This window comes from Brienomyrus brachyistius, unplaced genomic scaffold (assembly GCF_023856365.1).
Source record: "Brienomyrus brachyistius isolate T26 unplaced genomic scaffold, BBRACH_0.4 scaffold45, whole genome shotgun sequence".
Classification (NCBI taxonomy): domain Eukaryota; kingdom Metazoa; phylum Chordata; class Actinopteri; order Osteoglossiformes; family Mormyridae; genus Brienomyrus; species Brienomyrus brachyistius.
Window position 1 is genome coordinate 1,003,017 of NW_026042320.1, and position 26,200 is coordinate 1,029,216.

General features: G+C 42.4%; 1 protein-coding gene and 1 long non-coding RNA gene across 12 annotated transcripts in view; one reads left to right on the forward strand and one right to left on the reverse strand.

Annotated features, from left to right (window-relative positions):
• LOC125723030 (NACHT, LRR and PYD domains-containing protein 3-like) overlaps positions 1–26,200 on the forward strand; it is a 325,815-nt gene that overhangs the window by 52,542 nt on the left and 247,073 nt on the right. For 4 of the 11 annotated variants that reach the window (XM_048999426.1, XM_048999427.1, XM_048999431.1 and 1 more), the window contains 4 exons: positions 8,023–8,196; positions 8,614–8,787; positions 9,486–9,659; positions 9,826–9,999. In XM_048999426.1, coding sequence (XP_048855383.1) covers positions 8,023–8,196; positions 8,614–8,787; positions 9,486–9,659; positions 9,826–9,999 — 696 coding nt within the window. Of the gene's footprint in view, positions 1–8,022; positions 8,197–8,613; positions 8,788–9,485; positions 9,660–9,825; positions 10,000–10,113; positions 10,161–12,291; positions 12,363–26,200 lie in introns of all 11 variants that reach the window. The other 7 variants (XM_048999429.1, XM_048999432.1, XM_048999434.1 and 4 more) reach the window with 7 other exon arrangements.
• LOC125723087 (uncharacterized) lies at positions 18,121–22,189 on the reverse strand. Its single transcript, XR_007386727.1, has 9 exons — positions 21,278–22,189; positions 20,836–21,141; positions 20,569–20,705; positions 20,371–20,464; positions 20,129–20,228; positions 19,764–20,008; positions 19,191–19,377; positions 18,706–18,833; positions 18,121–18,611 (listed from the first exon to the last, which is right to left on the reverse strand). It is a non-coding gene; the product is annotated as an uncharacterized LOC125723087 (long non-coding RNA).

Consider the following 26,200-nt stretch of genomic DNA (forward strand, 5'->3'; position numbering starts at 1 on the left):
CAGTTTGGTGAGTGCAGTATGTAAGCTCCAGCAGATATGGCTATGGCAGCATAAGTAGGAGGGAGAGGCAGGTGGGAACGCAGGTATGGGGAGTCCCTGAATGTCAGCACTCCAATTCCACAAGGGGGTGTGAAGCTAAAGTGAGAGACTGACAATTCAATTTATCCAAAGCCAATGGCACCGATTCCCACCCAGCTCTACACCTCACACTATAGGTCTGACTAGGAGTGTGCAGTTAGTTAGAGCTAGAACTAGAGTCCCTATAAGCTAAACTAAACAGGCGTGTTTTTAGTCTAGACTTGAATATTGAGAGTCAGCCTGAAACCCGCACATCCGGTGGAAGACCATTCCACAGCTATGGAGCTCTATAGGAGAAAGCTCTGCAGCCTGCCGTAGCTATTTCTACCCTGGGTACTAACAGATATCCTGCGCCTTGAGAATGAAGCAAGCGTGGAGGGTTGTAAGAGGTCAGCAGGTCACTAAGGTATTCTGGTGCAAGACCATTCAGTGCTTTAAGTCAACAGCAGTATTTTGTAGTTAATCAGAGACTTAACTGGAAGCCAATGAAGGGAGCATAGAACAGGGCTAATATAATCACATTTTTTAGTGTTTGTAAGAACTCTGGCTGATGCATTTTGTTGCATCAGAAGTTTAAGTAAGGATCCAGATGGGCTCCCAGAAAGGAAGGCATTACAGTATCCAGCCTGGAAGTTATAAAGGTGTTAGTGTTTCCACTTCATGACAGGAGAGCATCTTCCGAAGCTTGGCTAGGTTCCGTACATGATAGAACACAGCTTTAGTGATGCTTTCTATGTGAGCATCGAAACATAAATCTGAATCAACCAGAACACCAAGATCTCTGACCACTGTGTTAGGTTGGGTAGGAAGGCCACCAAGGTTGAGGTTGTCAAACTTATTTCAAGTCGCCTTCGGACGAGTTAACAGTACTTCTGTTTTTCTGTGTTTAACGTAAAGAAATTATTTGCCATTCAGCACCGGATATCTAGTCGACAGTCTTCTAACCGAGAGCTGTGATGCATCATCCGGCTTAACAGATATATATATAACTGTGTATCATCAACAAAACAATGAAACCGAACACCATGATTTCTGATAATGTGACCAATATATACAGTGTACAGTAGCGGGCCCAGCACTGATCCCTGTGGAACACCATTGTAGGAATATTTAGCTCAGGTAAATTTCCACCAATATGTTTTGAAATTAATTACGTTTTAATTAATTATTATTTAATGATGTTTATTAACTAATTGTTATGCCGAATGGTTGGTTCCTCCAAACTCAATTGTGAATCCCTGTGAGTCGGTTAATGTGAGACTTACATGGGATTCACTAGTTACCAGTATCGCTTAGTAACCTGGGTTAGAAGGCTCGTCCAGCGAGCTGTATCACCAGGTAATGTAAACGATTGGTTGCGAAGCTCCCCTCATGGCCGATGAGAGAGAGTCTCGCGATATTTCAGGTGAGTTTGAGGTTTCAGAGCCTAGTAGCCATATCCCATAGAGGCAGGGACTATTGTGAGCACTCAATGAACGGAGGCTGAAGTTGTGTAAAAGACATGCATTTATTCCTAACTAACACTACAACTAACATAAGACAGACATTACACTTAACACAAACAACAAACACAAAATAACGGAATAGAACCAGACAGAATTTAACATGAAAATGCAATGACCAGATTTAAAATGAGTAACCTTAAAAGGAAAATACTGTTCTGCAAAGCAAGCACAGTTTGCGGAAACATGACCCTAAAGTCATATAGCAGGTGAATAGGACAGTTTAGGTTATTAGGAATGAAAGGAAGTTTGTTTACTTGTTTGCAGAGGTGGGGGGGGGGGTCTTGGCAGTAGGTCGCAGAGGTGATGAGCTGAGGGAATGGTAGCACCCAAGAAGGCGCGGCGTCTGGAGCGGTTGTTGGAGTGGAGCCCCTTGGATTCTCTCTCCTTGAGAAGCTTTAAGGTGAAAGGCTCTGTCTTGGTTGCAGTTCTCTGTTGGGTAGCAGGCCTTCACCGGCAGGCTTCAGGAGGGCTTCTCACGGGCTGCTCTTCTCCCGGGGCTTCTCTTCTCCTCCCTCTGTGGGGCTGATGTTCTCCTCTGCTCCTCTCTCTTCTTCCCCCTGCTCTGTGCTGAGGTGCCATGTTATATGGTTTAAAGTTCATGAATAGGGGTGACCAGGAATTCGACACCTGAAGCAATGGCTGATCATCTAGTTGTTGAGCTTTCGGAGGGGTGTCTGTGGCAGTCCTTTTGGTATTTATGACTAGACTGGTACCACTTTACCGATGATTTTCATTAAACTGGTGTAACCTTTGATACATACAGTCTCATCGTAACCACTGACCAGATTTGGAATCAGGAGTGATTTTCCATCAGTTTGACACCAAACATGACATACCAGCCTGGGGGGTCACACCTCATTGTCACGATCGAGGCTAGCAGAACGGCGATCGTGCGAGCAGGCGGGTAAGAAACAGGCTGGAAGCCGAGAATCAGGGCAAACGAGGGGTTTAATCTTGAGACGAGGGCACGAACATCGACTTACGTCAGGTAACATCAATGACAGACAAGGGAAACAGGTAAGACCAGGACTTAAATAAGCCAGGACTAATTAAGTAAGTGGACAAAGCTGGAGACGATCAGGGAAGCACACGTGGGTAATCAGGGGGGGTGGCACACATGAGGAGCCGACGAGCCGGGTCATGACAGAACCCCCCCCCCAAAGGTGCGCTACACTGGGCGCGCCAGGGAGGAGGCGACGAACGGGACACAGGAACCGGGACCTAGAAAATAAGAACAAAACCCATCAACAAGGGACAGGGAACAGGACGGACAGACAGAACTGGCACAGGGGAAGGAACCAGAGCAAGACGTGACACAAGACAGGAAAAGCGGAGAGACAGACCAGGAAGGGAGAAACAGGAGGGACAGGCGGGACACTAGGAGTGGGAGTGCAAGGAGGGAACATCGGGAAACAAGGAGCATGTAAGGGCGGAACAGACGGGCGAAGAACAAAAGTAGGCGGGGCAAAGACAGGAGGGACAAAGGCAGGGACACCGGGCGAGAAGAAGGGGGAGTAAAGGGTCGCCCGAGGGAGCTCCCTGCCGGGAGGCTGGAGCCGGAGGGGACCTCGGAGCGGCCGAGGAGACAGTACGAGGGACCGATGGAGGGCACGAGGAGGAAGTCGAAGGGGGAACCAGGAAAGGGGACAAGGGAGCTGGAAGGGACCTGGGCGAGGGCAAGGAGATGGGGGGAGCCGCCGTAGGCGGCGACGTCCTCCAACGCGCAGGAGGTGGGGGACCAGCAGGCGACCGAGGAGCCGCCTCAGGGGCACCCGCAGGCGACCGACGAGGAGCCGGAGGAGGGAGTGAGGCAGGGCGACGAGGCCGCGGACGGGGACCCGCACGCGACGTCCGACCTGGAGGGCCAGGACCAGCAGGCGCCGACCAAGCCAGAGCGCAGGCGAGGGAGGGCGAGCCAGGGGGCAGGGTGGGAGGGACCCCAGTCCTACGTCTGTGTCGTCTCCCCTTGCGGGACACAGACATATAGACCCTCGATCGGGGTCGAGGTCGCTGGGGCGAGGACAGAGTTACTGGGGGCAAAGTCACAAGGGCAGGCAGCAGAAGGTGCCAGCCTGGGAGCTGCAGGCTGCTGTAGGAGCGGTGCAGGCATCTGCGTGGGCTGCGTAGGCGGCGGCTGTGCAGGCAGAGGCGGCTGCATGGGAGCGGGGTCCGCAGGCAGAGGCGGCTGCTCAGGAGTGGGGCCCGCAGGCGGTAGGAGCGGGGGGAGCTCCTCAGGCTCGGCGGTCGCAGCGAGCAGCGGATGCAGCTGCTCAAGCCGTACCGCGGCCCGGTGGGTTCTCCGGACTGGAGAAGCTGCCTGGGGAGGCAGCTTAGCAGAGCTGGAGGCCTTCGAAGTGATCGGGAAGCCCACCTGATCCTCTTCAACGAGAGGCGCCGGGACGAGGGTGCACGCCCCCAGGGCGATCGTCAGGGCGATCGCGTTCCTCTCCTCCTCCTCCGGCGCATGGTGGTGGCGGGAGGTGGCGCTACGTCCGCAAAGACGGACGGTGGAAGAATGGGCCCCAGCTCGCTGAAAGCGACGTAGCGCTCCCTTCGGAGCTCGGCTACCCGCCTGAAGTTATCGCGCACCTCCTTTACTAGGTGCGCGTCCTCCTCCAGGGATAGCCGATCCAGGATATCCCAGCTCCAGCTTACGAGGTTCCACGCTGGGGAATCCTCCCGGATGCCGGGCTGGGAAATCCAAAAAAGCACCTGGTCGACGTAACTGCTGTACTCCTCCTCAGTTACGGATGGTGCCTTTTTTCGGGGGTCTGTCATTCTGTCACGATCGGGGCTAGCAGAACCGTGATCGTGCGGGCAGGCGGGTAAGAAACAGGCTGGAAGCCGAGAATCAGGGCAAACGAGGCGTTTAATCTTGAGACGAAGCACGAACATCGATTTACATCAGGTAACATCAATGACAGACAAGGGAAACAGGTAAGACCAGGACTTAAATGAGACAGGACTAATCTAAGTAAGTGGACAAATCTGGAGACGATCAGGGAAGCACACGTGGGTAATCAGGGGACGTGGCACACATGAGGAGCCGACGAGCCGGGTCATGACACCTCATACCATCTGTATTAATTAATTAACTATTTCTGATATTATGTATGTTAATAAATCCCATCCATATACATCAACAGAGGTTGCTACTTTGGATCATTTGTACAGACATTACATTACATATTCACATTCAAACAGCACATCTTACCCTTAGATAGACGTGGCTGTTAGTTTGTGGTAATACCAATTTACATTGCACATCTGGGAACAACATATACTGGTTGGTGTGGCTTATCCCAATTATCTGCTCTCCAGAATTGATAATATGCACATTAATTCAGTCTTTTAATGCAGAACAGTAGAGGACAAAGAAGTGCTAACGGACCACAAAGATCAGATAAGGGCCACAGAGGAATGTGGGAAAGGGGGGGTTGTTAAACAAAGAAAGAAAGAACCTCTGATAGTTAGGAGCCACACTAAGATACCTGGTTACATTATTTAATTTTCAAGATTCCTCTGGGATAATCATGAGAGCATGTATGCAGGGGTAGCTAAACACTAAGACTGTCTGAGGACTCACACAAACATAACCTGTCTGGGTATCGAGACTAGTAGTCATGAGTAAATCAATATATAGGGAATACAAAGGCTGAACTTAAAAGAAACTTTCTTTAGGGTGTTGGGTGAATGCGTGGTATGTAAGGCAGGATGTATGGGGAGGGGGTTGCGTGCCAGGTTGAGGGGCCCCTATCCTTGAGGTTCACTCTGCTGTCCATAGGTCCCTAAATCTTTGGACCATAAAAGATGGAATGCTGGCCTGCAGGAGGAAACTAAGCTCAAAAGTTCTGATTGTTTTATAAGAAGGGAACATTCAAAGGTCATTATCAGTACGCATAGGACTAGCAGGAGGCTGGCAGCTGTATGTAGCTACAGACGTGTACTGGATGGTCTGTCTAATCTTTATTTTACCATTACAAATGTAATAAAGTCATCACTCATAAAAGCTTGTGAGACTTGTGAGTTTAATGTTGAAGAATTCTGTGTTAACCTAGACAGAGATTCAAATAGGAATTTAGGATTTTTTTTGATCTCTTCAATGAGTCTGGAGAGGTACACAGACCTCGCAGTCTGTACTTAGAGAGGCTCTTTCCAGGTAGATCTGAAAACTTCTAGTTTAGTTGAGCCCCATTTGCGCTCTAGCTTGTGTGAAGCCTGTTTAAGTTACGCATATGATCAGAGCACCAGGGGGCAGGTTTCTTATTTCTATGCTTTATCTTCTTAAGTGGAGCTACAAGATCTAGGTGCTGCGAAGCGATTTCTCCATGTGCACAGTTACCCGTTCAAGTTCATTTTCACACGGGGCTTCAGATATACGGCTGAAGGACTGTGGAAGTTGGTTGAGAAACACTGATGTAGTTAATGAGGCAATGGAAGGTCTGATACTGTACTTTGGACCTGGAGCCGAAGGGAGGCTATACTGTATATCAAACGTTAACAAGTAATGATCTGAAAGCAGAGGATTCTGAGGTATAATAGATATGTGTTCCACCAGGACACCATGGCTAAGAATCAAATCCAGGGTGTGGTTACAGGCATGAGTAGCCCGACTACATTCTGCCAAACATCTACAGAGTCTAGGACAGCAGAAAACGTTGTTGTTAAAGGATCACTATCTTTCTCCATATGAATGTTAAAATCACGGCTTTGTCAGTAGTGACCACCAGGATTGTTTAAAAATTTGCGAACTCCAGGGACTAGGCGGTCTATACACAATAACAATGGTGATTGAAGGTTTGGGACCAGGCAGTCTATACACAATAACAATGGTGATTAGAGATTAGGGACCAGGTGGTCTATACACAATAACAATAGTGATTAGAGGTTAGGGACCAGGTGGTGTATATACAGTAACAATGGTTATTAGAGGTTAAGGCCCAGGTGGTCTATATACAATAACAATGGTGATTGGAGGTGAAGAACTACAAAGAGATGACCCCGCAAGACTAAGAAGAAGAATTTCAAATGTGCTAAAGCTATAAGCACTTTGCTCAGACACTCCTAAGTCAGACTTAAATATTGTAGCAGCACCAGCACCTTTGCCATCTGGTCGAGGGTTATGCTGTAATCAGCTGGAGTAGATTCATTTAGTTCCATGAATTCATTCGGTCTAAGTCAGGTCTCTGTAAGGCATAAGGACCAAGACTAAAATCAGTAATCATTTCATTTATTAGTAGCGCCTTAGGAGCCAGTCATCTTACATTCAAAAGTCCAAGTTTTAGCCTTGCATTACACCTATTATCTAATAATGGATTTGGTTTAATTATTATTAAGTTATTATGACTACGGTAGAATAGACCTCCATGATTAAAAGTGCGGTGAACAGACACAGTTCTAGTAACATGAACCCTAGCTGACGACTCTAAGCGACTAGCAGGCGGTCGGTTATGCCGGTTATTATATACTTTATAAATGCTGTGGTTAAAACATGCTATATAAATAATGATTGATTGATTAAGATAGATAAATGAGAGAGAGAGAGAGAGAGAGATTTGGGAAGCTCAAAATTCCCACTAGAAATCTGCACTTGAATGGCTGACATTCTGGCTGCTGACTGAAAGACAGAAGTTGGTGATGTGACAATACTGAACTTACAAGAATGGCGAACGCATGGTTACTGCAAGGGACAATACTTGTGAAATTCTGCACAATGTTTCCTTTTAACTGCCTCAGAATCTTAGGCTAGAAGGCTGAACTGAAAGCAAATCATGAATCCTTCTGTTATCTTGCTTTGTATGTAGCCTAAGCGTGTTTCCCCAGCAAAGACGATAATCGCCGGTTAGTCACTGTCAGATATCGACACCGGGATACTTGTCTGATTACGCTCATTACCGATAATATCGTCATATCACCCAGACGTAATTGGTGATTTGACATGTTCCCAGGTATAACAATACAGGGAGAAAAAGGATTTTACTCATGGGACCAGGAATCCAAGTGCCAGTTGCTGCTGCATTAGTTGCTGGGAATGTTCACATCTCCTCCTTTCAGTGATACGTGTCGAGTGTAGGGACACCTGACAGAAAGATGGCTAAGGACTGCACTGGAAGCACTGGTCTGACTGTTATGGGAGGGTTCACGTCCATCTTGCTGTTGATGTGTTCCTATATATTCCTGTATATTCTGTGATTTTTGGCTGTAGCTTGTACTTAATGTTTTTACCTCTAGTTTTGAGCAAAGATGCACTGACAATTAGTGATCACATGACTGCAGCAGATTGTCAGAACACACAGAACACTCTGCAGACTATAATTCATTTTGAAGTGTAAGCTGTGCTGCTAATTTTACTGAAAACAAATGCTTATTGTAATGCTTTGTATTTTACTAATGTGTAGGATGTGTATATGTCTGTGTCTTAAAGTGTTTTCTGTTTCAGGCTGAACAACTGTGATCTCATAGATAAACACTGTGAAGTGCTGTCTTCAGCTCTAAGATCAAACTCCTCACCCCTGAGAGAGCTGGACCTGAGTGACAATAACCTGAAGGATTCAGGAGTGAAGCTGCTCTCTGCTGCACTGGGGGATTTACACTGTAACCTGGAGATATTGAGGTCAGTATTACTGGGTATTCTACACTGTAAACTGGGAGTAATGAGGTCAGTATTGCTGGCTATTCCACACTGTAAACTGGGGATACTGAGGTCAGTATTACTGGGTATTCCACACTGTAAACTGGGGATACTGAGGTCAGTATTACTGGGTATTCCACACTGTAAACTGGAGATACTGAGGTCAGTATTACTGGGTATTCCACATTGTACGCTGGGGGTCACTGAGGTCAGTATTACTAGGTATTTCACACTATAAAGAGGAGATAGTGAGCAATTAGGGAAAGAGAGGAGGGGTCCTGCCTTGTCTTAGATACTAAACTGTAATTCTTGAAATATTTATTAGAGCATCACATTTATTTAATAATTCTAATGGTGAGGTGATATTATTTATTGAGGAGTTTCTGTCTCCCTCTGCAGGCTGTCAGACTGTAGAGTCACAGAAGAAGGCTGTTCTTCCCTGGCTTCAGCTCTGAGGTTAAATCCCTCACACCTGAGAGAGCTGGATCTGAGCTACAATCACCCAGGAGACTCAGGAGTGAAGCTGCTCTCTGCTGTACTGGAGGATCCCAGCTGTAAACTGGAGAAGCTGCAGTGAGTACAGAATATGTATTTTACACAAAAGTAACTAGACACCAAGAAATCCCACAATGCCTTTCAGCATTTAAATAATAAACAAAGACAATCCGCTTCTGTTTTCTTCTCCTACTTCCTTATATCCCACAATCTTATCAGCCCTCGATCCATGCTAGAAATAATTAAGCAGTGAAGCAAGAAACATCCATTTGACCATATTGCGACGTCCGCTGAGCGGAGGAGCAGGCAGACAGGGCAGTGGAGCCGTGAAGACGAGCAAACGGGGTTTATTAAGGGCAGACGAGGAAACACGGCTCACAACATCAATGACAGATCTAGGGAAACAGACCTGAACACGGACTGAAATACACAAAACAAGCCGAAATAACAGGAAACAGCTGGTCACAATCGGGACAACACAAGTGGTTAATGAGGGTACGAGGCACACACGAGGATCGGACGAGCTGGGCGTTGTTTAGCAAAGTTTGTGTTGGTTAACACAGTTAACGGCACTGTTACAGTTAAACATGCTGACTTTAATGTGTTATTAACAAAAAAATAATGGACACCAAACAGAATCAGGATGATTGTTAAAATGATTTTTAGTAATTTAATTCTTTTCTGAAAATCCATTATTAATGGATTATTAATTCTCTTCATTTGAATACAGTGCTGCAGTGTAAAAAGTGGATTTAAAAGTGTTTAATTTTTTTAAGGTTGAGCCGGTGTGAGCTCACAGAGAAATGCTGTGAGGCACTGGCTTCAGCTCTCAGATCAAATTCCTCACCCCTGAGAGAGCTGGACCTGAGTGACAATGACCTGCAGGACTCAGGAGTGAAGCTGCTCTCTGCTGGACTGGGAGACTTACACTGTAAACTGGAGATACTGAGGTCAGTCTGACTGGGTATCCCACACTGTAAACTGGAGTTACTGAGGTCAGTCTGACTGGGTATTCCACACTGTAAACTGGAGATACTGAGGTTTGTATTTATTTAATAATTCTAATGGTGAGGTGATATTATTTATTAGGGAGTTTCTGTCTCTCTCTCTCTGCAGGCTGTCAGGCTGTAGAGTCACAGAAGAAGGCTGTTCTTCCTTGACTTCAGCACTAAGGGTAAACCCCTCACACCTGAGAGAGCTGGATCTCAGCTACAATGACCCAGGAGACTCAGGAGTGAAGCTGCTCTCTGCTGTACTGGAGGATCCCAGCTATAAACTGGAGAAGCTGAAGTGAGTACAGAGTGTGTGTCTGACACGCTACAGATACTTATGCATGTATGTGAAGAAGAGGCACCAATTAATAAATGGATACAGCAGTACTATGTCATTCTGCTTCTCCTGTAGTGTGGATCACGGTGGAGAGTGCAGGACCAGACCAGGCTTTCAGAAATGTAAGTGTCTTTGCATGTTTTTATTAATAATACCATTAATACTATGTTATGGTTGTATTCACATAATTGTTGTGATGAGTGTTGCTTTTTGCACTGTGTGTAGATGGATTTCCATGTTTGCGTTTAGGTGAGTTTGCATGTCAACATCCAAACGAGAAACAAAAAATCAGAATCATCACCAAAAACACTATCAATTCATTTAATTGTTTTTAAAAATATTTTTTACAAATGCTTTATAGCTGCTCGTATTGTCTTTGTGTTTATGTGGGAGTGTAGTGTCATGCCCGGCTCGTCCGCTCCTCGTGTGTGCCACGCCCCCTGGTTACCCACGTGTTCTTCCCTGATTGTTCCCACCTGTGTCTGATTACTTTGATCCTGTCATGTCCTATTTAAGTCCTGGTCCTTCTGGTTACCCTGGTCCATCATTGCGTGACTCTTGTGCGTGATGTTGGTCTTCCCCAGTTTCCATGTTCCCGGTGTTCCTTTCCCCTAATAAACCCCCGATCCTGCTGCATCTGCCTGGTTTTTGGCCAACCGCCCACACGATCACCTGTTCGCCCGTACCAGAGCGTGACATGTACGATGGTTAAACTATATTCTGATGTAGTTATACATCTTTAATTTCACAAAAAAGAATCCTTTGCATTTGTTCTTTTTGCGGATGCCGTGAGTGTATGTGTTTTCTGTGTGAGATTCGTTAGTTTTGTCCTAAGACGGCACCCGAATGCAGTGAGACCGGACTCTCTCCTCAAGTGCAAAATGTGAATTTGCATTTTTACAGGGTGGTTCTGTAACTGGCATTAATATTCATGAGATAATATAACTTATTGATCACTGAATCCCTTAAACCAGGGGAGCACAAATCCAGTCCTGGAGGGCCAGAGTCCTGCACATTTTTGGGTTTCCCCTCATTTAACACACCTGATTCAACTCCTTGTTCTAATTACCACGCAGCTCTAGAGCTGAATTATTTATAGTGGAACAGGGAAAGAACTTTGCTGCACAGGGCACCGGCCCCCCAGGACTGGATTTAGACACCCCTGCCTAAGGCAGAAGAAACAGGCAGCATATGTCGATGTTCAATGGCCAATCAGGTAGTGCCCCCTCATAAATATTAATCAGCCAGCCAATCATGTATGGCTTCGCTCATGAATATTAGAAAGTTATCCTGATCCACGGTGCTAAAAGAAATTTGAAAATATCGAATTTAATTTCGGCGACCATGTTAACAGATTGGAGCGGCCAAATGCCTGCGCGAGATGCGGGGCTCAAGCCTTGCGGCAGCTCCGCCGCATCTAGAATCACGCGCGGTAAGCGGTTCTCTATGGAAGCGTATTGCATTCATCTAAGAAGAAATCAATTCTGTTTTTCCGAGTTAATTAGATAATAATCCCGTTTTTCTGAGCAATATTTTTCTGAATTAATGAGAACCTTTCTGTTTTTCATGATGCACGATCTGTATAGTTTAATTCGCTTTTATTGATGGTTTGTAGACCGTATTATCATTAGTTTGCCGGCTTTGCGCGGCACCTATTCCGCCCCGCTTGACACTGCAGTGTTTCTCTTGGATCAGTAGATACAGTCTGACATGCTTCACGGAAATAAGTCGATGCATGTGAAATGCATTCAGACCGGCTTTGCTGTGACTAAAGACCATGTCAGACAATCGCTGAAAATACTGGATCCTCATGGAGCGCAACTCCGGCGCCGGAATTATCGTTTGTATCAGAATCCAGGTCCAAACTTTTATTAAATATCACATTAAATATGTAATAATATTACTTAAATATTCTGTTATTGATGGCCATTTTCAAGCCGCATGCGCCGACTTTAGCGGTTAGAAGGAAAGACACTGACTTTAGTATTGATCTCTGGTGCTATTTTGTGGTAAATATGCTTGCGATGAATATGTCTGATGAATGTCGCTGCTTTGTCATTTTTTAATTAAATTAATTAAGCTGTTAGTTTAGCTCGCGCCCCATTTTGGCAGCTCTTCCTCCAACATTTCCTGAGCTGTTTCATAAGCTTCAGTTCCCGCTTCGTTAGGGGAAGCTGTGCTGTTTTTATATCGTACAGAAACATAAAGTACAGGCGGCCTGATGGGATTAATAATTCTTCCTCCTGCCTACAGACTCCTGCCAGCTGACGCTGGACCCCAACACAGCACACAGACGCCTGTCTCTGTCAGGGGGGAACAGGAAGGTGACGTGTGGACCACGGAAGCAGCCATATCCAGATCATCCAGAGAGATTTGACGGCTGGTGCCTCCAAGTTCTGTGCAGAGAGAGTCTGACTGGCCGCTGTTACTGGGAGGCTGAGTGGGATGGAGATGCAGCCTGGATAGGAGTGACTTATAAAGGGATCAGGAGGAAAGGAGAGAGTTATGACTGTTGGCTTGGATACAATGCCAAGTCATGGATTCTGTGCTGTTATACTGACAGTTACTCTGTCCTGCACAATAATAAACAGACTCTCATATCCATAAAGCCCTCAGGCTCCCGCAGAGTAGGAGTGTATCTGGACTGGGGGGCTGGTGCTCTGTCATTCTACAGAGTCTCTTCTGATGGACTGACCCCCCTGCACAGATTCACCTCCTCATTCACTGAGTCCCTCTATCCCGGGTTTCGGGCTTTTAACTACTCAGTGTCACTGTGACGTGTTGCTGGTTCTCCTGGCAAAAAAGGTAAAATTTCTGCTTTTTAACCTTTATTATCATTTTTACTCTGAAATGTACAGTACTGTGCGAAAGTCTTAGGCAGGCTAATAAAATGATGTTTAGATTATCTGTTATCTGTGTTGGTGTAAAACTATGATATGATGCCTGTCAAAGTGTGTCAGCTTCGCCATTTCAGAACCTCTGCTAAAATCATCCTAGTATTTGCAGCGACCGTCCAGTGCAGCCATGTATTTTTTGACTTGACCACTAACACACCTCATACAGCTAGTCAATCTCTCACTGACTTTTTAAACCAATATATTTAATTATTTAATTGAGCTGTTGGTGAAATTTAACAAAATCATGGAACGGCTGAGGTGCCCCTGAGGAGAAGTTTGGGAACTGAAGCGGAGTTCATCTAGCCATCCAAATAGATACCAGTAACTTTTTAGAAAACAGAAGAAATTATTACTAGTTTTTATTGTGTTACTCTGAATTTGCACACGTTCTAATGTTAAATTGTGTTTTTTGTTCTAAGCCAAAGTACACTTGCTACCCAGATAAACAGCTTTAAACATTTCTTTGGACTGCCTAAGACTTTTGCACAGTACTGTATATATATATACACGCACAGTTATACAGATGTATAGAGAATATGCTCGAGCGATTATGATGACCATTTTGCATGTAATGACTTATACAATGAACTAACACTAGATGTTTTGGGGGGGTCAGACTTTTCAACAAAGAACCAGTATAATATATTTTGACCAACATGTCATAAACAATTGAAAATGTAGGAATCAGCAGATGATTGTACATAATTATTCGCACGACTGAGCCAAAGCATTTGCAATTTGACCAAAAGAATGAGACTTTGCATTTATGATGTGCAAAAGGGACTCGATGATGTGGAGGTTGTACAAGTAGTTATGAGAATTTCATTTCAGATCTGAGAAATGTACCAAAGTGACAGAGAAAACCTGTAATATTGTTGTGCTATTGTGGAAGTAAAATTGGACATTGGTAGGCCCGGGAGGTTGGCATATTGGGTCTGTTATGTCTTAGGCCTCAGGCAAGAAGAGATTGTTTTGAATACTGTGTGACCTCGCTTCGCGATAGCTGCCTGCAGTAAGTTCCGCAGACCCTGAAGAAAGCTCGGACTTTGGAGAGGCAGACAGCGGAACAAAAGGGGGGAAGATACCACCTGCAGGAAGAGATTCGAAGCTGCCCCAACTGGTGCACAGCGAGTTATAGCTTTATAAAATAGTTGCAGCAGACAATATATAGCATGTTACGCGGTAGTGGAAATGTATAAGTTATCATGTTAATCATACTAATCATATGTTAACTATGTATTTGCAGTGATTCAATGACAATACATCAATGTGTTAAACATTAATCAATGGAACACACAAACATTAATAGTGATTCAATATCATATGATCAATATCTATATACATATCTCAAGTAGAGTCTAGAAGCCGAGACAGATTCCGGCAAATTGAGCAAGATGGGTGGATTTTACCTTGCTACCAAGGTGAACCAATAGAACAGGAGAATTGTGTTTGTTATACATTTTAACTCGGTTTGTTGGTGTTTCGTGACCAATCAGGATTTAGAAGTTCTTATTGGGAATTGGGAGTTATGGCTTATCAACTGGTTGCTCTGTGTGCTCCGGGTGACTTGGTACCAAGGCTACGTTCACACTGCCAGCCACATCGTTCAATTCCGATTTTTTTGCTTAGATCGGATTTGTTTTGACGGTTGACATTCATAACTACAAGTGACCTGTATCTGACTGCAATGTGAATGCATCGGTCTTCCAAAATGTCACGCAAGCGCACATTGATATGTTTTTACACGGGTCAACTGCGTCACTAACCACAAAAAACGTCATATCTGTGGGACGACTCATGGCATTAAAAATGGAGGCGTTATTAGCTCACGCATGTATTGCACTTTTCTCTGGAGGACAACAAACAGTGAATCAGCTGTACATGAGCAGGTCGAAAAGGAGAAATAAAGTCAGGCTTTTTCGGTTTTCGCAGTTATTGCTGGAATTGCTGCACCAAGAGATGTGTGGGTACGAGCCTGCCAGTGCAGGCTGATGCACAGTAAAATTTGCAGTGTTTAAATAACACTTATAGAGTTAAATTTAACACTGGTCACGAGTCTATTTGGTCCCATTCGGAAGTGGTGTTAAAGTCACTCTTTCCATAGTGTTCAAAATTTAGAGTAAAATTGACTCTAAGTAGAGTATAAATTTAACACTGAGTAACACTGCATAGTGTTACTTCAATGCAACACTACTAGCGGTGTCATCATTTACTCTTTCACAGTGATAAATTACCTCTACCTGAGTAAAATCCCATTGAGTTTTAACACTGAATTGAGTTATTAGAAATGAACACTGGAGGTTCGAATAATTCTGATGAGAGCTGATGTTACTCTATACTGTTACTCATACACTAATTTCTGAGTAAATTTTAAAAATCATTTTACACCAAGTAGTGTTATTAGTAGTGTTACTACTCTTCCTGTGGTGTTGCCTTTACACTTCTTTCACTGTTTTGCAGCATGGAAAATTTAGTCTTGCTTTTACATATAAAATAAATGAGCAAAAACCACAACTGACTTCAAAATAGGTTTAACTGCTTTATTTTAATGTCAGGCTAAAAATATTAAAACATCTCATGCAGTAAACACTTTAAAACAATGACTTAATACATAAAATGACAATATGGAACAACATACAGGGAGGAATCTGACGTGCCATACTTCAGTTGAAGATGCATTCTGACCCTAAATGCATGGTAATGGTCATCCAAACACAGGGTTTCCATCAGGTTTCCGCAGAGCAATACAATGTCATCTTTCACAGCAATACTCTTGATCTTACAAAACACAGGCATCTCAGACACTACCTCTGTACAGATGATAAAGTCAGGGCGGTACTCTGTACCATGATGCTTTATCCACTTAGCTGAAAACACACTGGTAGACAATACAGCTCCAATTTTTAAGGCAATTTCTGGACCTTCTTTCAGCTCTCGAAGTGTCACCATCTTTCCTGGACCTAAAGATAATTTTTCCAGACTAAAGGACTCCCAATACATTGCCATACAACTTTGGTGTTTTTTGGCCAATGTCTTTGTAATGTTTTTAAAGCTTTTTAATTGCTTCTTAAAGAAATTATGTTTGGCTTCGTATCTCATGCACTACGTGCAGAATTGGGCCAATGTTTCGGATACTGCGAGGGTAATGTATCATGAAGTGATGCTTTGGTAGGAGACTGATTGCAGGAAATAACTGCTTAAAGAGGTGATGATGATCAATAATTAAATGTTTGAGGTAGATGGTCATACCTTCTGATAGCACTGTTGAAAATATAATATTGACAATTTGTAGAAGCAGAAGTAGAAGATGCCAAAGCTTATCATCTGTCTGTACTAAATCACCAAACAGCAACGAAACATTACGCAATAAGCACCAAGACTGAATTGCATTTAACCCTAAATCATTACTGCCATCAAACAACTTTACCCTTGGAGGGCGGTTTCGTTGCTGATTGTGTGGAGAGCAATAACTGCAGGGGAACAAGGACACGTAGGGAGGCTCTGTACGTACTGAATAACATGGTGTACCAGATAAGGCGAAATTGCCAGAAAGTGGAAAAGTACGGACAGGGGCGGGGGCTGCTTGTAGAAGGGTATAAAACACACATGGATAGTAAGGAAGTCGAACTCTGTTGGGATACGGTGTATCACAGACTTCCCAGATCGATCTGTTGGAATACATGGAATAAAAGGTTATTGGAATAAATGGTTATTGGATTAACTCATCCACGCCTCCGGGTGATCTCATCTACGGACCCAGTGGAGTCGGCATACTCCAACAATTGTAGCCATAGTTAAAGGCATGTTTTCTACCAGCAAGCTGTTCAGCAATTAGGAAGTTCTCCTGAATATACTGCAGAACAAGTTTCACCTCTAACTGAGCAACTCCCCCCAAAATGTCATGCATGATATCTACAGAAAAATTGTTGGCTGTGTTGAAATATTTAAGTGAATTCAAGAGACAACTGCGTTTCACACCACATACATGAGGTAGCGTAGGATCTCTTTGTACACTTTCACAGTGCTGCTTATGCATATCAAGAGTTCTTAGTACAACACCAGAATCATCTTCACAGAACACACTTTGAAAACAATCTTTCTCAAGCAGACAGAAACGACAACAATATCGAGCTGCAAACGACTCCACAAACCCAAACAGACTATGCAAGCCAAGATTATCCCCAGTGACCTGGACTACAGTGCCATGAATCAAGTGTTTAAACTTGGGAATTTTCAGGCCCTCCATCTCAAGTACTTTCAGATCATTGACAAGTGGCTCAAGTATTGAATTAAAGCCATAACGCTTGGAATCTTGTGCATGAAAAAGAGCACACAAATGAATATTAACCAAAGAGGAATTAAAGATTGGGGGAAAATTCCTTAGTGTAAAGTATGTTACACCTAACTTATGTACACCCTTTTTAGAGCCCAAGGGATTTGCAGTTTCAAAGTCGTCATAAAATAATTGAATTTGTAAGGCATCTTTTTCTGTAGAAAATAGGGGACTTCCTTTAACATAGGCAGCATCGCTTAAATCTGCATGCACACCTTCTCTGGGTATATTCCTGGACTTGAATATGTCAACAACATGGTGGTTTTGAAAGATTTGTTTCAGTGTTTCCAAAATGGGAACATATGCAAACCTATCAGTTACAATGACTTGATCATAAGTCCCTGTAATCTTGTTTCTTCTACCGTCAAATCTTGTGCCAAGCACAATTTCAACAGGGTCAACAGTTGCCCATTTTTGTTTAAAGTGTCTATTTCGTTTAGCTTCTGAATTTAACAGTGTGAATGGGTTTTCAAAGTTTTCGAATGACTGCTCAAATTTGTTTTTACTTGTGGTGTCCTGTGAAGGTAAGCTCTGTAAGGCTGTATCTTTAGCCTGAGTATGAATCGCAAAAAACAGTTCTTCCATTGAGGAGACAAAACTATTTACAGTAGACTGGCTTAATCCCGCTGCCCTGAGCTGTGCAACAGCAGAGGCACACATATCCAGAGTGCTTTTATTTAACTTCAATATTTCGGATGTTGTGGGTGTCTCTTCTACATTAGTTGACACCACCTCCCCTGCACTGCTAACTTGTTTAACTGCTACATCAGGCTGGAGATTAACATCAGTGTCAGCCTATTGGTCAAAATAGTTAAGGTGTTTGGTATTTAAATGTTTTCTGAAACTAGAAAAAGTACCAAACACACAGCCACAGCCACGCTGGGCACATTTAAGGCGAAGATTTTTTCCAGGTAAGTAACCATGAACTAACCGTAAATGCCTAACAAGCATTTTTGAACCAGTAAACTCAGCCTGACAGACAAAACACTTCATGGAGGAATTCAATGGGATTCAAACTTCAAGCACTAATGTAGCAACCTTGCCCTTACTTCAGCAACTCGGGGACTTTCTTTGACTTTGCCAACATCTATGTTGTACACAGTGGTTTGGATGAATGTGTACATGTTGTGAAGCATGGTGTTGTAAGATGTACCAAACACAAAATGTGCTTTAAACAATTCATCAAAAGAACCTAGAGAAGAGGTTGACTTGCATGGTATGGCGTTCTTGTCAAGAATAATGAAGTACTGGTGGATGTCATTCTTCTTCACCCCAACAGCCAAGAGGTAGGGTTGAGTGCTAGTAGTGATGGCATCAAGATGCTCTTGGATATTTGTTCCAGTCTGAAAAGATAAATACAGACAGACAATAAGAACCAAGTGGTTATAATACTTAAACTGGTAATTCATACCCTAAAAAGAGAAAACAAACACAAACCTTTTTGAAGACCACAAGATGCTTTTCCGCTTGGGAAGCTGACACCTTTCCTGGTCTCTTCCGACGTTGTCAAGATGGTGGAATCAGATGTAATAGCAATAAAATTGTTGAGAGGTCACTGTCCCAACCTGCAAAAGATTTGTTTTTAATGAAGTTGAATCGTGTAGATCAACAAAATTCAGTGCATCTGCATTGACAAAATGTTTAAGACCCAAAATACAAAAAGGATAGCTGTTCTGTGACATATTTTTTTTTAAAATATTACAGCTGATACAATACCTGTATGTCCACCAAGTTTTAAATTATTGATATGTAGATAATGAAATTTGATGCCAATACATTTCCTACCAAACAGTAAGCATAAAAAATAAGCAGCCACACAAAATCAAAACGGGTAATTTTTGATTTTGGTCATTTAGACCAGCTTCCGTCTGCACCCTGTGAATGTGCTAATCAAATTAAAAGAAAATATACAAACAGCTCACCAATGTCAGCATTAACTTCAGTGGCATCCTCAGGAGGGTCAGCTGCCAGCAAGAGTTCTTCCAGGTCACTGGCAGAAGGAAGCTTTCTGCCTTGTTGGATAATCTTTCCTTTGAATGTTGTTGGCCACCTCTCCAGAAACCTGCCTGATACATCCTCACCAAACATCAGTACAAAATCCTGTTCAATCTGTAACAGGGATAGATGGAGAGTTATACCTACTGTCTACAAAATATTAAAGTGTATTTACATTGTGTCATGCCCTGCTCGTCGGCTCCTCGTGTGTGCCACGCCCCCGGATTACCCACGTGTTCTTTTCCGATTTGTACCCAGCTGTGTCTGATTATTTTCAATCAGTCCTGTGTATTTCAGTCCGTGTCTTACCTGAGTCCTTCGTCCGTCGTTGATGTCAGTAGCCGTCCTATGTTCCCTGTTTCCTGATTCCCGGTTCCTATTAAACCCTCGTTTGCCCTGACTTTGGCTTGTCTGCTCGTTCCTGCCTGCCGATCCGCACGATCGCCGCTTCGCTCGACCGCGTCCCGTGACACATTGTCAAATTAATGACAAATATTTACCAAGCCTTTAAAACGTGGAAAATCGGATAGTATGTTGCTTGACAGCAAGGGGTCAAGGACCATGTTGCGGCGATAAACTGCTGTCAACTTCATCTTCTTCTTGACTGTGTCTTCATCAGCTGAATGTTTCATCAGTGAGATTGCTTCCTTGCACTCATCCTCACTCAGCACCTCCTCTGTAACAAACTGCAACTCTCGTCTTCCAGTTGGTCCTCCACACTGGTTTTCACCCGATGATCCATCTCCTGTTGATAGACAATATGAAATACACCTTTACCAAAACTGATGACATTTGATATACATTATATATGCAGAACCACAATTTGGAACTGTATTGTGTATTTCCACTGAATTACAAATGTTACCTCCAAATGATAATCGCCTGTCTTTAGTACTGCATCTCTGTATGGTTTTAATCCTCCAGGCCAAGTACCCAGTGCCACTCTAGCCATCATAATAATGTTCCTTGGAGGGCGACATGTATGGACATTTTATTTGTTAGCAAGTTATGTTACAATGAACAGTTGATAAGGACATGCATTTTGGCAGAATTTAAAATGTTTAAATCTGATTTTAGTTGTATCAGTTATTACTGTGAGCTACTTACATAGCCATTTTTGGAGTACGGGTCACTGAGGTAGGGGAATAAGGTTACAATTCCTCTGGCATACATTTCTTTTACCTGGTGTGGTGGTGATGTTCTGCAAGATCAAAAGGCAAAGAACTTGTCAGCTTCCCTGGAATTAATACAGATTTAAAATAATTTAACAACTATAGTAAAAGCAAAGGGCCTGAAAAAAATTACCCATTTTTTTCTGTCATGTCAGCTACCAGTATGTTCACCATTTTTCTTCTGGTTTCATCCACCAAGGACTTGGTTCGAATGGATTCATTTATTATACATTCTCCGGCAGGTTTGCTGGTGAGAATGGATTCCACCAACTTGAAAACATAATAAAAACATTCTACATGTTATCATAACCAATGCAGTTCAGAGTACTTAAACTACTCACAAAATAAGGTGATATAACAATGACGCAGTTAGAATATATAGAAGTCTGTTAACTCTTACTTGCTTAGCCTCTGCGTCCAGCTTCCTGCGTTTCCTAGAAGGGCTGTCTGAAACGATGACCGTGTCCTGTGAATCTGAGGAATGTGCTTAGCTTCTGCGTCCAGCTTCCTGCGTTTCCTAGAAGGGCTGTGTGAAACGATGACCGTGTCCTGTGAATCTGAGGAATGTGCTTAGCCTCTGCGTCCAGCTTCCTGCGTTTCCTAGAAGGGCTGTCTGAAACGATGACCGTGTCCTGTGAATCTGAAGAATGTGACGATGATAACTGCGACTGCTCAGGAGACACTTCTGTAGCAGCTGTTTCCAAACCTCAAAAATGGGAGCAAAACAAATCAGTTTATACTGTATGGTTCCTTCATAGACACATTTTATACACTCAATAAACAATATAAAACTGATAAGAAAAAAACTTGCTTCTAATGAAACAGACATCACTCAAACAAACTTGTGTCATATTTGATGGTTAGTACCCCAGTTGAGGGATCCGTTACTATATCTTCAAATACATCATCATCCAACTCAGTCCCTGAACTGTCAAAAACTTTCACACCTTCTATTATGGCTGGCACACCAAACTTCGCAAATGCTGGAAAAGATTTAAACAAGTGTGTGTAAACAAAAGGATTACATGACATTTAATGATTTTACTTAGGCTAAATGAAAATCATTTCAAGATACATTTTCAAAAGTGACTCAGGTAAATAAAAACAAAATGAAGAACCACTAACAGATGCTTGATAAGTGTATAGATGGGCACAAGATTAAAACGGTGTGACTCAGATTATGCTGTTTTTCCATTAAATACACATTCATAACTAAGAAGAAATTAATAAACATTATTCCAAAATGCAGATCATTTTCAATTAATCTTAAAAAGCAGTTTGAGGAAGCTAAGTGACTAAAAGAACTTGAAGCCCCTTGTACAATGTTGGTTTCTTACCGGCAATCAAAAATTCCTTGAGGCTTGGCTTCAGAGAGAAATTTCTGCACACCTCCGAGTTTTGCTTTAAGCAGCATGCTTCCTGTAGACAGTAATTTCTTATAGTCAGTGCACTTCATTGAACAATAAACAGAAAAAAAGTGAATATTAACAGTCCCATAAATACGAGCAAAACAGCCCTGCAGTAACCCCTCCCTATGTTTATGGTGTCTTCCATGTTACATTTATTTGAGTATAACAGGTGTTTCAGCTCTCTGGCTGTAGTTTGCAGTGGTTGGCTAACTTCATTGGCCTATACTAACTGAGCGTTTCATCTACATGAGAATTACTAGTACTTCTAAATAACTACTGAAAATCCTGCTTCACTGCATATCATCTGTTGAAACCATATCATGTAATGTTACTCTACTCATAACTTGAAACTAGTGGTTGACCGATATGGGTTTATCAATAGCCGATGTCGATAATTAGGAGTCACGGTCAGCTGATGGCGATATATGCTGCCGATTTTTTCTGGCCGATAATTGGACGTTTTTCCCTCTATCTGCATGGTAAAATATCACACTAATAATAATAAACGATACAAAAAAAATCTCAACTTAGCATTTATTGAATACTGACTTGAGTAAATTTAAATATAAACTTAAATAAAAACACAATACAACTTGTGAACAATAAAAATAGCAGGATCAGAATCTCTTAGTACACAATATAGCTGCAAACTCCTCATTTCTGAGGGAAGGAAAATTTGTAAACAACATGCACATTCATTTTTGTATTATCTTCAGTTTTAATCACACTTCCAGTCCATTTTTGTTCAGCCATCAGACAGGAATTACTACAACAGAAGAAAAAAATGCAACGTTAGCATTTTCATTATAGTGCCTTCATCTTCAATTCATTCTACAATTCCAGTATTCCATGCACATTAAAACAATCACACTCATATTTTGAAAGAAAAAAACACTAGTAACCAAGTGCATCATGGTATGATGAGTAGTGTACAAGGCCCAAAACCATTCACTGACAGGTTGTTTATGTTGTTAGCAGACAGATAGCTAACAAGCCAAATTCACAATCATAATGTAGCCGTCACAGAAAATAAAATAACACTCATATTAGACAGCCTTGTATGCAAGGACAACGTAAGCCCCTAATGATAATTTCCGTCGACAACGTCACAAACTGCGCAAAGTCGTGCACGTTTTATCTAGACATCTGACAAATCGTTGGAATCTACGCTCTCAGATGCAAAGAAGTTGCAAGGAAGGACCATTGTAAGCCTCGGCTAAAGTGAAAAGTTAAAATAATTTTTGATGATTAAAAAACGTCCGTGAGCCCATCAACAAGTCCACAAAACTGTCAGTTGGTTGAAGACTCATTATCATCACACCAGTTCCCCACAGCATAATTCACGCTCTATTTCAGTAGCGCTCGCGTTTCCTTTAGATCAACATTCCATAGCAAACCAGTTAAATAAATAGTTATTTGAAAGATCAGAATTTAAGCCTTACCGTTTTCTCCCTGGATTCTTCCAAAACTTCTGGCTGGGGCCCTGCACAAGGCAGCATGGGTCACGTATTCCACAGCAACAATAACACTTGGATATCTGCAGACGTGCCTGTCTGTAAATCGGCGTACTACACTCGCATATCGGCCAATGCGGATACATTAAAACAATGTCAAATATTGGCCCAATATATCGGTCAACCACTACTTGAAACCAGAGCAAAAAAACAAAAACAGAGTTAAATTATGTTTGCCTTCTTCAGTACAGTGGTGCAGCAGCCTCCCCAAACCTTCCCCGTGTGTCTGTTCTTACTACGGTCTAATCGCTAATTTATCTAACTTAGCACTAGAGAGTCAGTATTTCCTTCAGTGTTAGCTTAACAAACTGAAGTCTGGCAATTGAAAAAACAGCAAAAACGAACATATAACGTTACTTGTGTCAATATCACCATTCAACATTAGTAACGTTACCATCAAGTCAACTTATTACAGATACAAACACTGTCATCTTAAGTTCAAATAACTAAAAGAAAGCATTATAAAATGGATCCTGGACCTTTTTTTCCACTTTATCAAGCTTATGATAAAGCTTGTTGGTTGTAACCACGCATCACACAAATGCACTGTAAAATCCTTGAAGACGGACTAGTTGAAATAAAACAATAACCCTACTCAAAATGTCCTCCATAGAAACCAAAAACAAGTGAAAAAGACGCAACATTAGTGTAAAATGTTAACTAGTTAATCGTTACCCCATTTAAAATGTAAAGGTAACGAGCAGACTGCCCGCGCACCTACACACGTGGACAAAATTGTTGGTACCCTTCAGTCAATGAAAGAAAAACTCACAATGGTCACAGAAATAACTTTAATCTGACAAAAGTAATAATAAATAAAAATTCTATGAAATTTAACTAATAAAAGTCAGACATTGATTTTTAACCATGCTTCAACAGAATTAATAAAAAAAAATAACTCATGAAACAGGCCTGGACAAAAATGATGGTACCCCTAACTTAATATTTTGTTGCACAACCTTTTGAGGCAATCACTGCAATCAAACGATTCCTGTAACTGTCAATGAGACTTCTGCACTTCTCAGCAGGTATTTTGGCCCACTCCTCATGAGCAAACTGCTCCAGTTGTCTCAGGTTTGAAGGGTGCCTTTTCCAGACGGCATGTTTCAGCTCTTTCCAAAGATGCTCAATAGGATTGAGGTCAGGGCTCATAGAAGGCCACTTTAGAATAGTCCAATGTTTTCCTCGTAGCCATTCTTGGGTGTTTTTAGCTGTGTGTTTTGGGTCATTGTCCTGTTGCAAGACCCATGACCTGCGACTGAGACCAAGCTTTCTGACACTGGCCAGCACATTTCTCTCTAGAATCCCTTGATAGTCTTGAGATTTCATTGTACCCTGCACAGATTCAAGACACCCTGTGCCAGATGCAGCAAAGCAGCCCCAGAACATAACAGAGCCTCCTCCATGTTTCACAGAAGGGACAGTGTTCTTTTCTTGATATGCTTAATTTTTCCGTCTGTGAACATAGAGCTGATGTGCCTTGGCAAAAAGTTCAATTTTTGTCTCATCTGTCCATAGGACATTCTCCCAGAATCTTTGTGGCTTGTCCACATGTAGTTTGGCAAATTCCAGTCTGGCTTTTTTATGACTTGTTTTCAACAATGGTGTCCTCCTTGGTCGTCTCCCATGAAGTCCACTTTGGCTCAAACAACGACGGATGGTGCGATCTGACACTGATGTTCCTTGAGCTTGAAGTTCACCTTGGATCTCTTTAGAAGTTTTTCTGGGCTCTTTTGTTACCATTCGTATTATCCGTCTCTTTGATTTGTCATCAATTTTCCTCCTGCAGCCACGTCCAGGGAGGTTGGCTACAGTCCCATGGATCTTAAATTTCTGAATAATATGTGCAACTGTAGTCACAGGAACATCAAGCTGCTTCGAGATGGTCTTATAGCCTTTACCTTTGACATGCTTGTCTATAATTTTCTTTCTAATCTCCTGAGACAACTCTTTCCTTCGCTTCCTCTGGTCCATGTTGAGTGTGGTACACACCATGTCACCAAACAACACAGTGACTACCTGGAGCCCTATATATAGGTCCACTGACTGATTACAAGATTGTAGACACCTGTGATGCTAATTAGTGGACACACCTTGGATTAACATGTCCCTTTGGTCACATTATTTTCAGTCTTTTCTAGGGGTACCATCATTTTTGTCCAGGCCTGTTTCATGAGTTTTTTTTTTTTATTAATTCTGTTGAAGCATGGTTGAAAATCAATGTTTGACTTTTATTAGTTAAATTTCATAGAATTTTTATTTATTATTACTTTTGTCAGATTAAAGTTATTTCTGTGACCATTGTGAGTTTTTCTTTCATTGACTGAAGGGTACCAACAATTTTGTCCACGTGTGTAGGTTAGCCAAAATGCTAGTTAGCTAGTTAATGTTAATACGGAGCTCCCAACACATAGAGGGTTTAATTTAGCAGAATTTTGAACATGCTAGAACATAACACAATCACCACTACACACTGCAATAATTTTTGAACACTGGCCTTACAGTCTTAGCCAACACCGATATCAGCCAACTTGTTTAGCTAATTAACGACTTTACGTTTGCAATTAGACACGGTCACATTTGCTTCTGGAACAAAATGAAATATTTCAGAAATGTGGACAGTCAGAGTGTATCATAATTTTAACATAATGCTTGCTGTTGAAAATGTCCAATTATTGGTTTAATAACCGAATATGAAAAGCTTACCGTTGTAACTCGACTGCAAAAAATGGCGCCGTGAAAAATCCAGTCGGTTTGAAAACGAGTCTGTGGTGGGAGAATCTTTCCAGCTCCAAAGTGCAATAATTTATTCCAAGTTACCACTATGTCAATAGTTTTCACT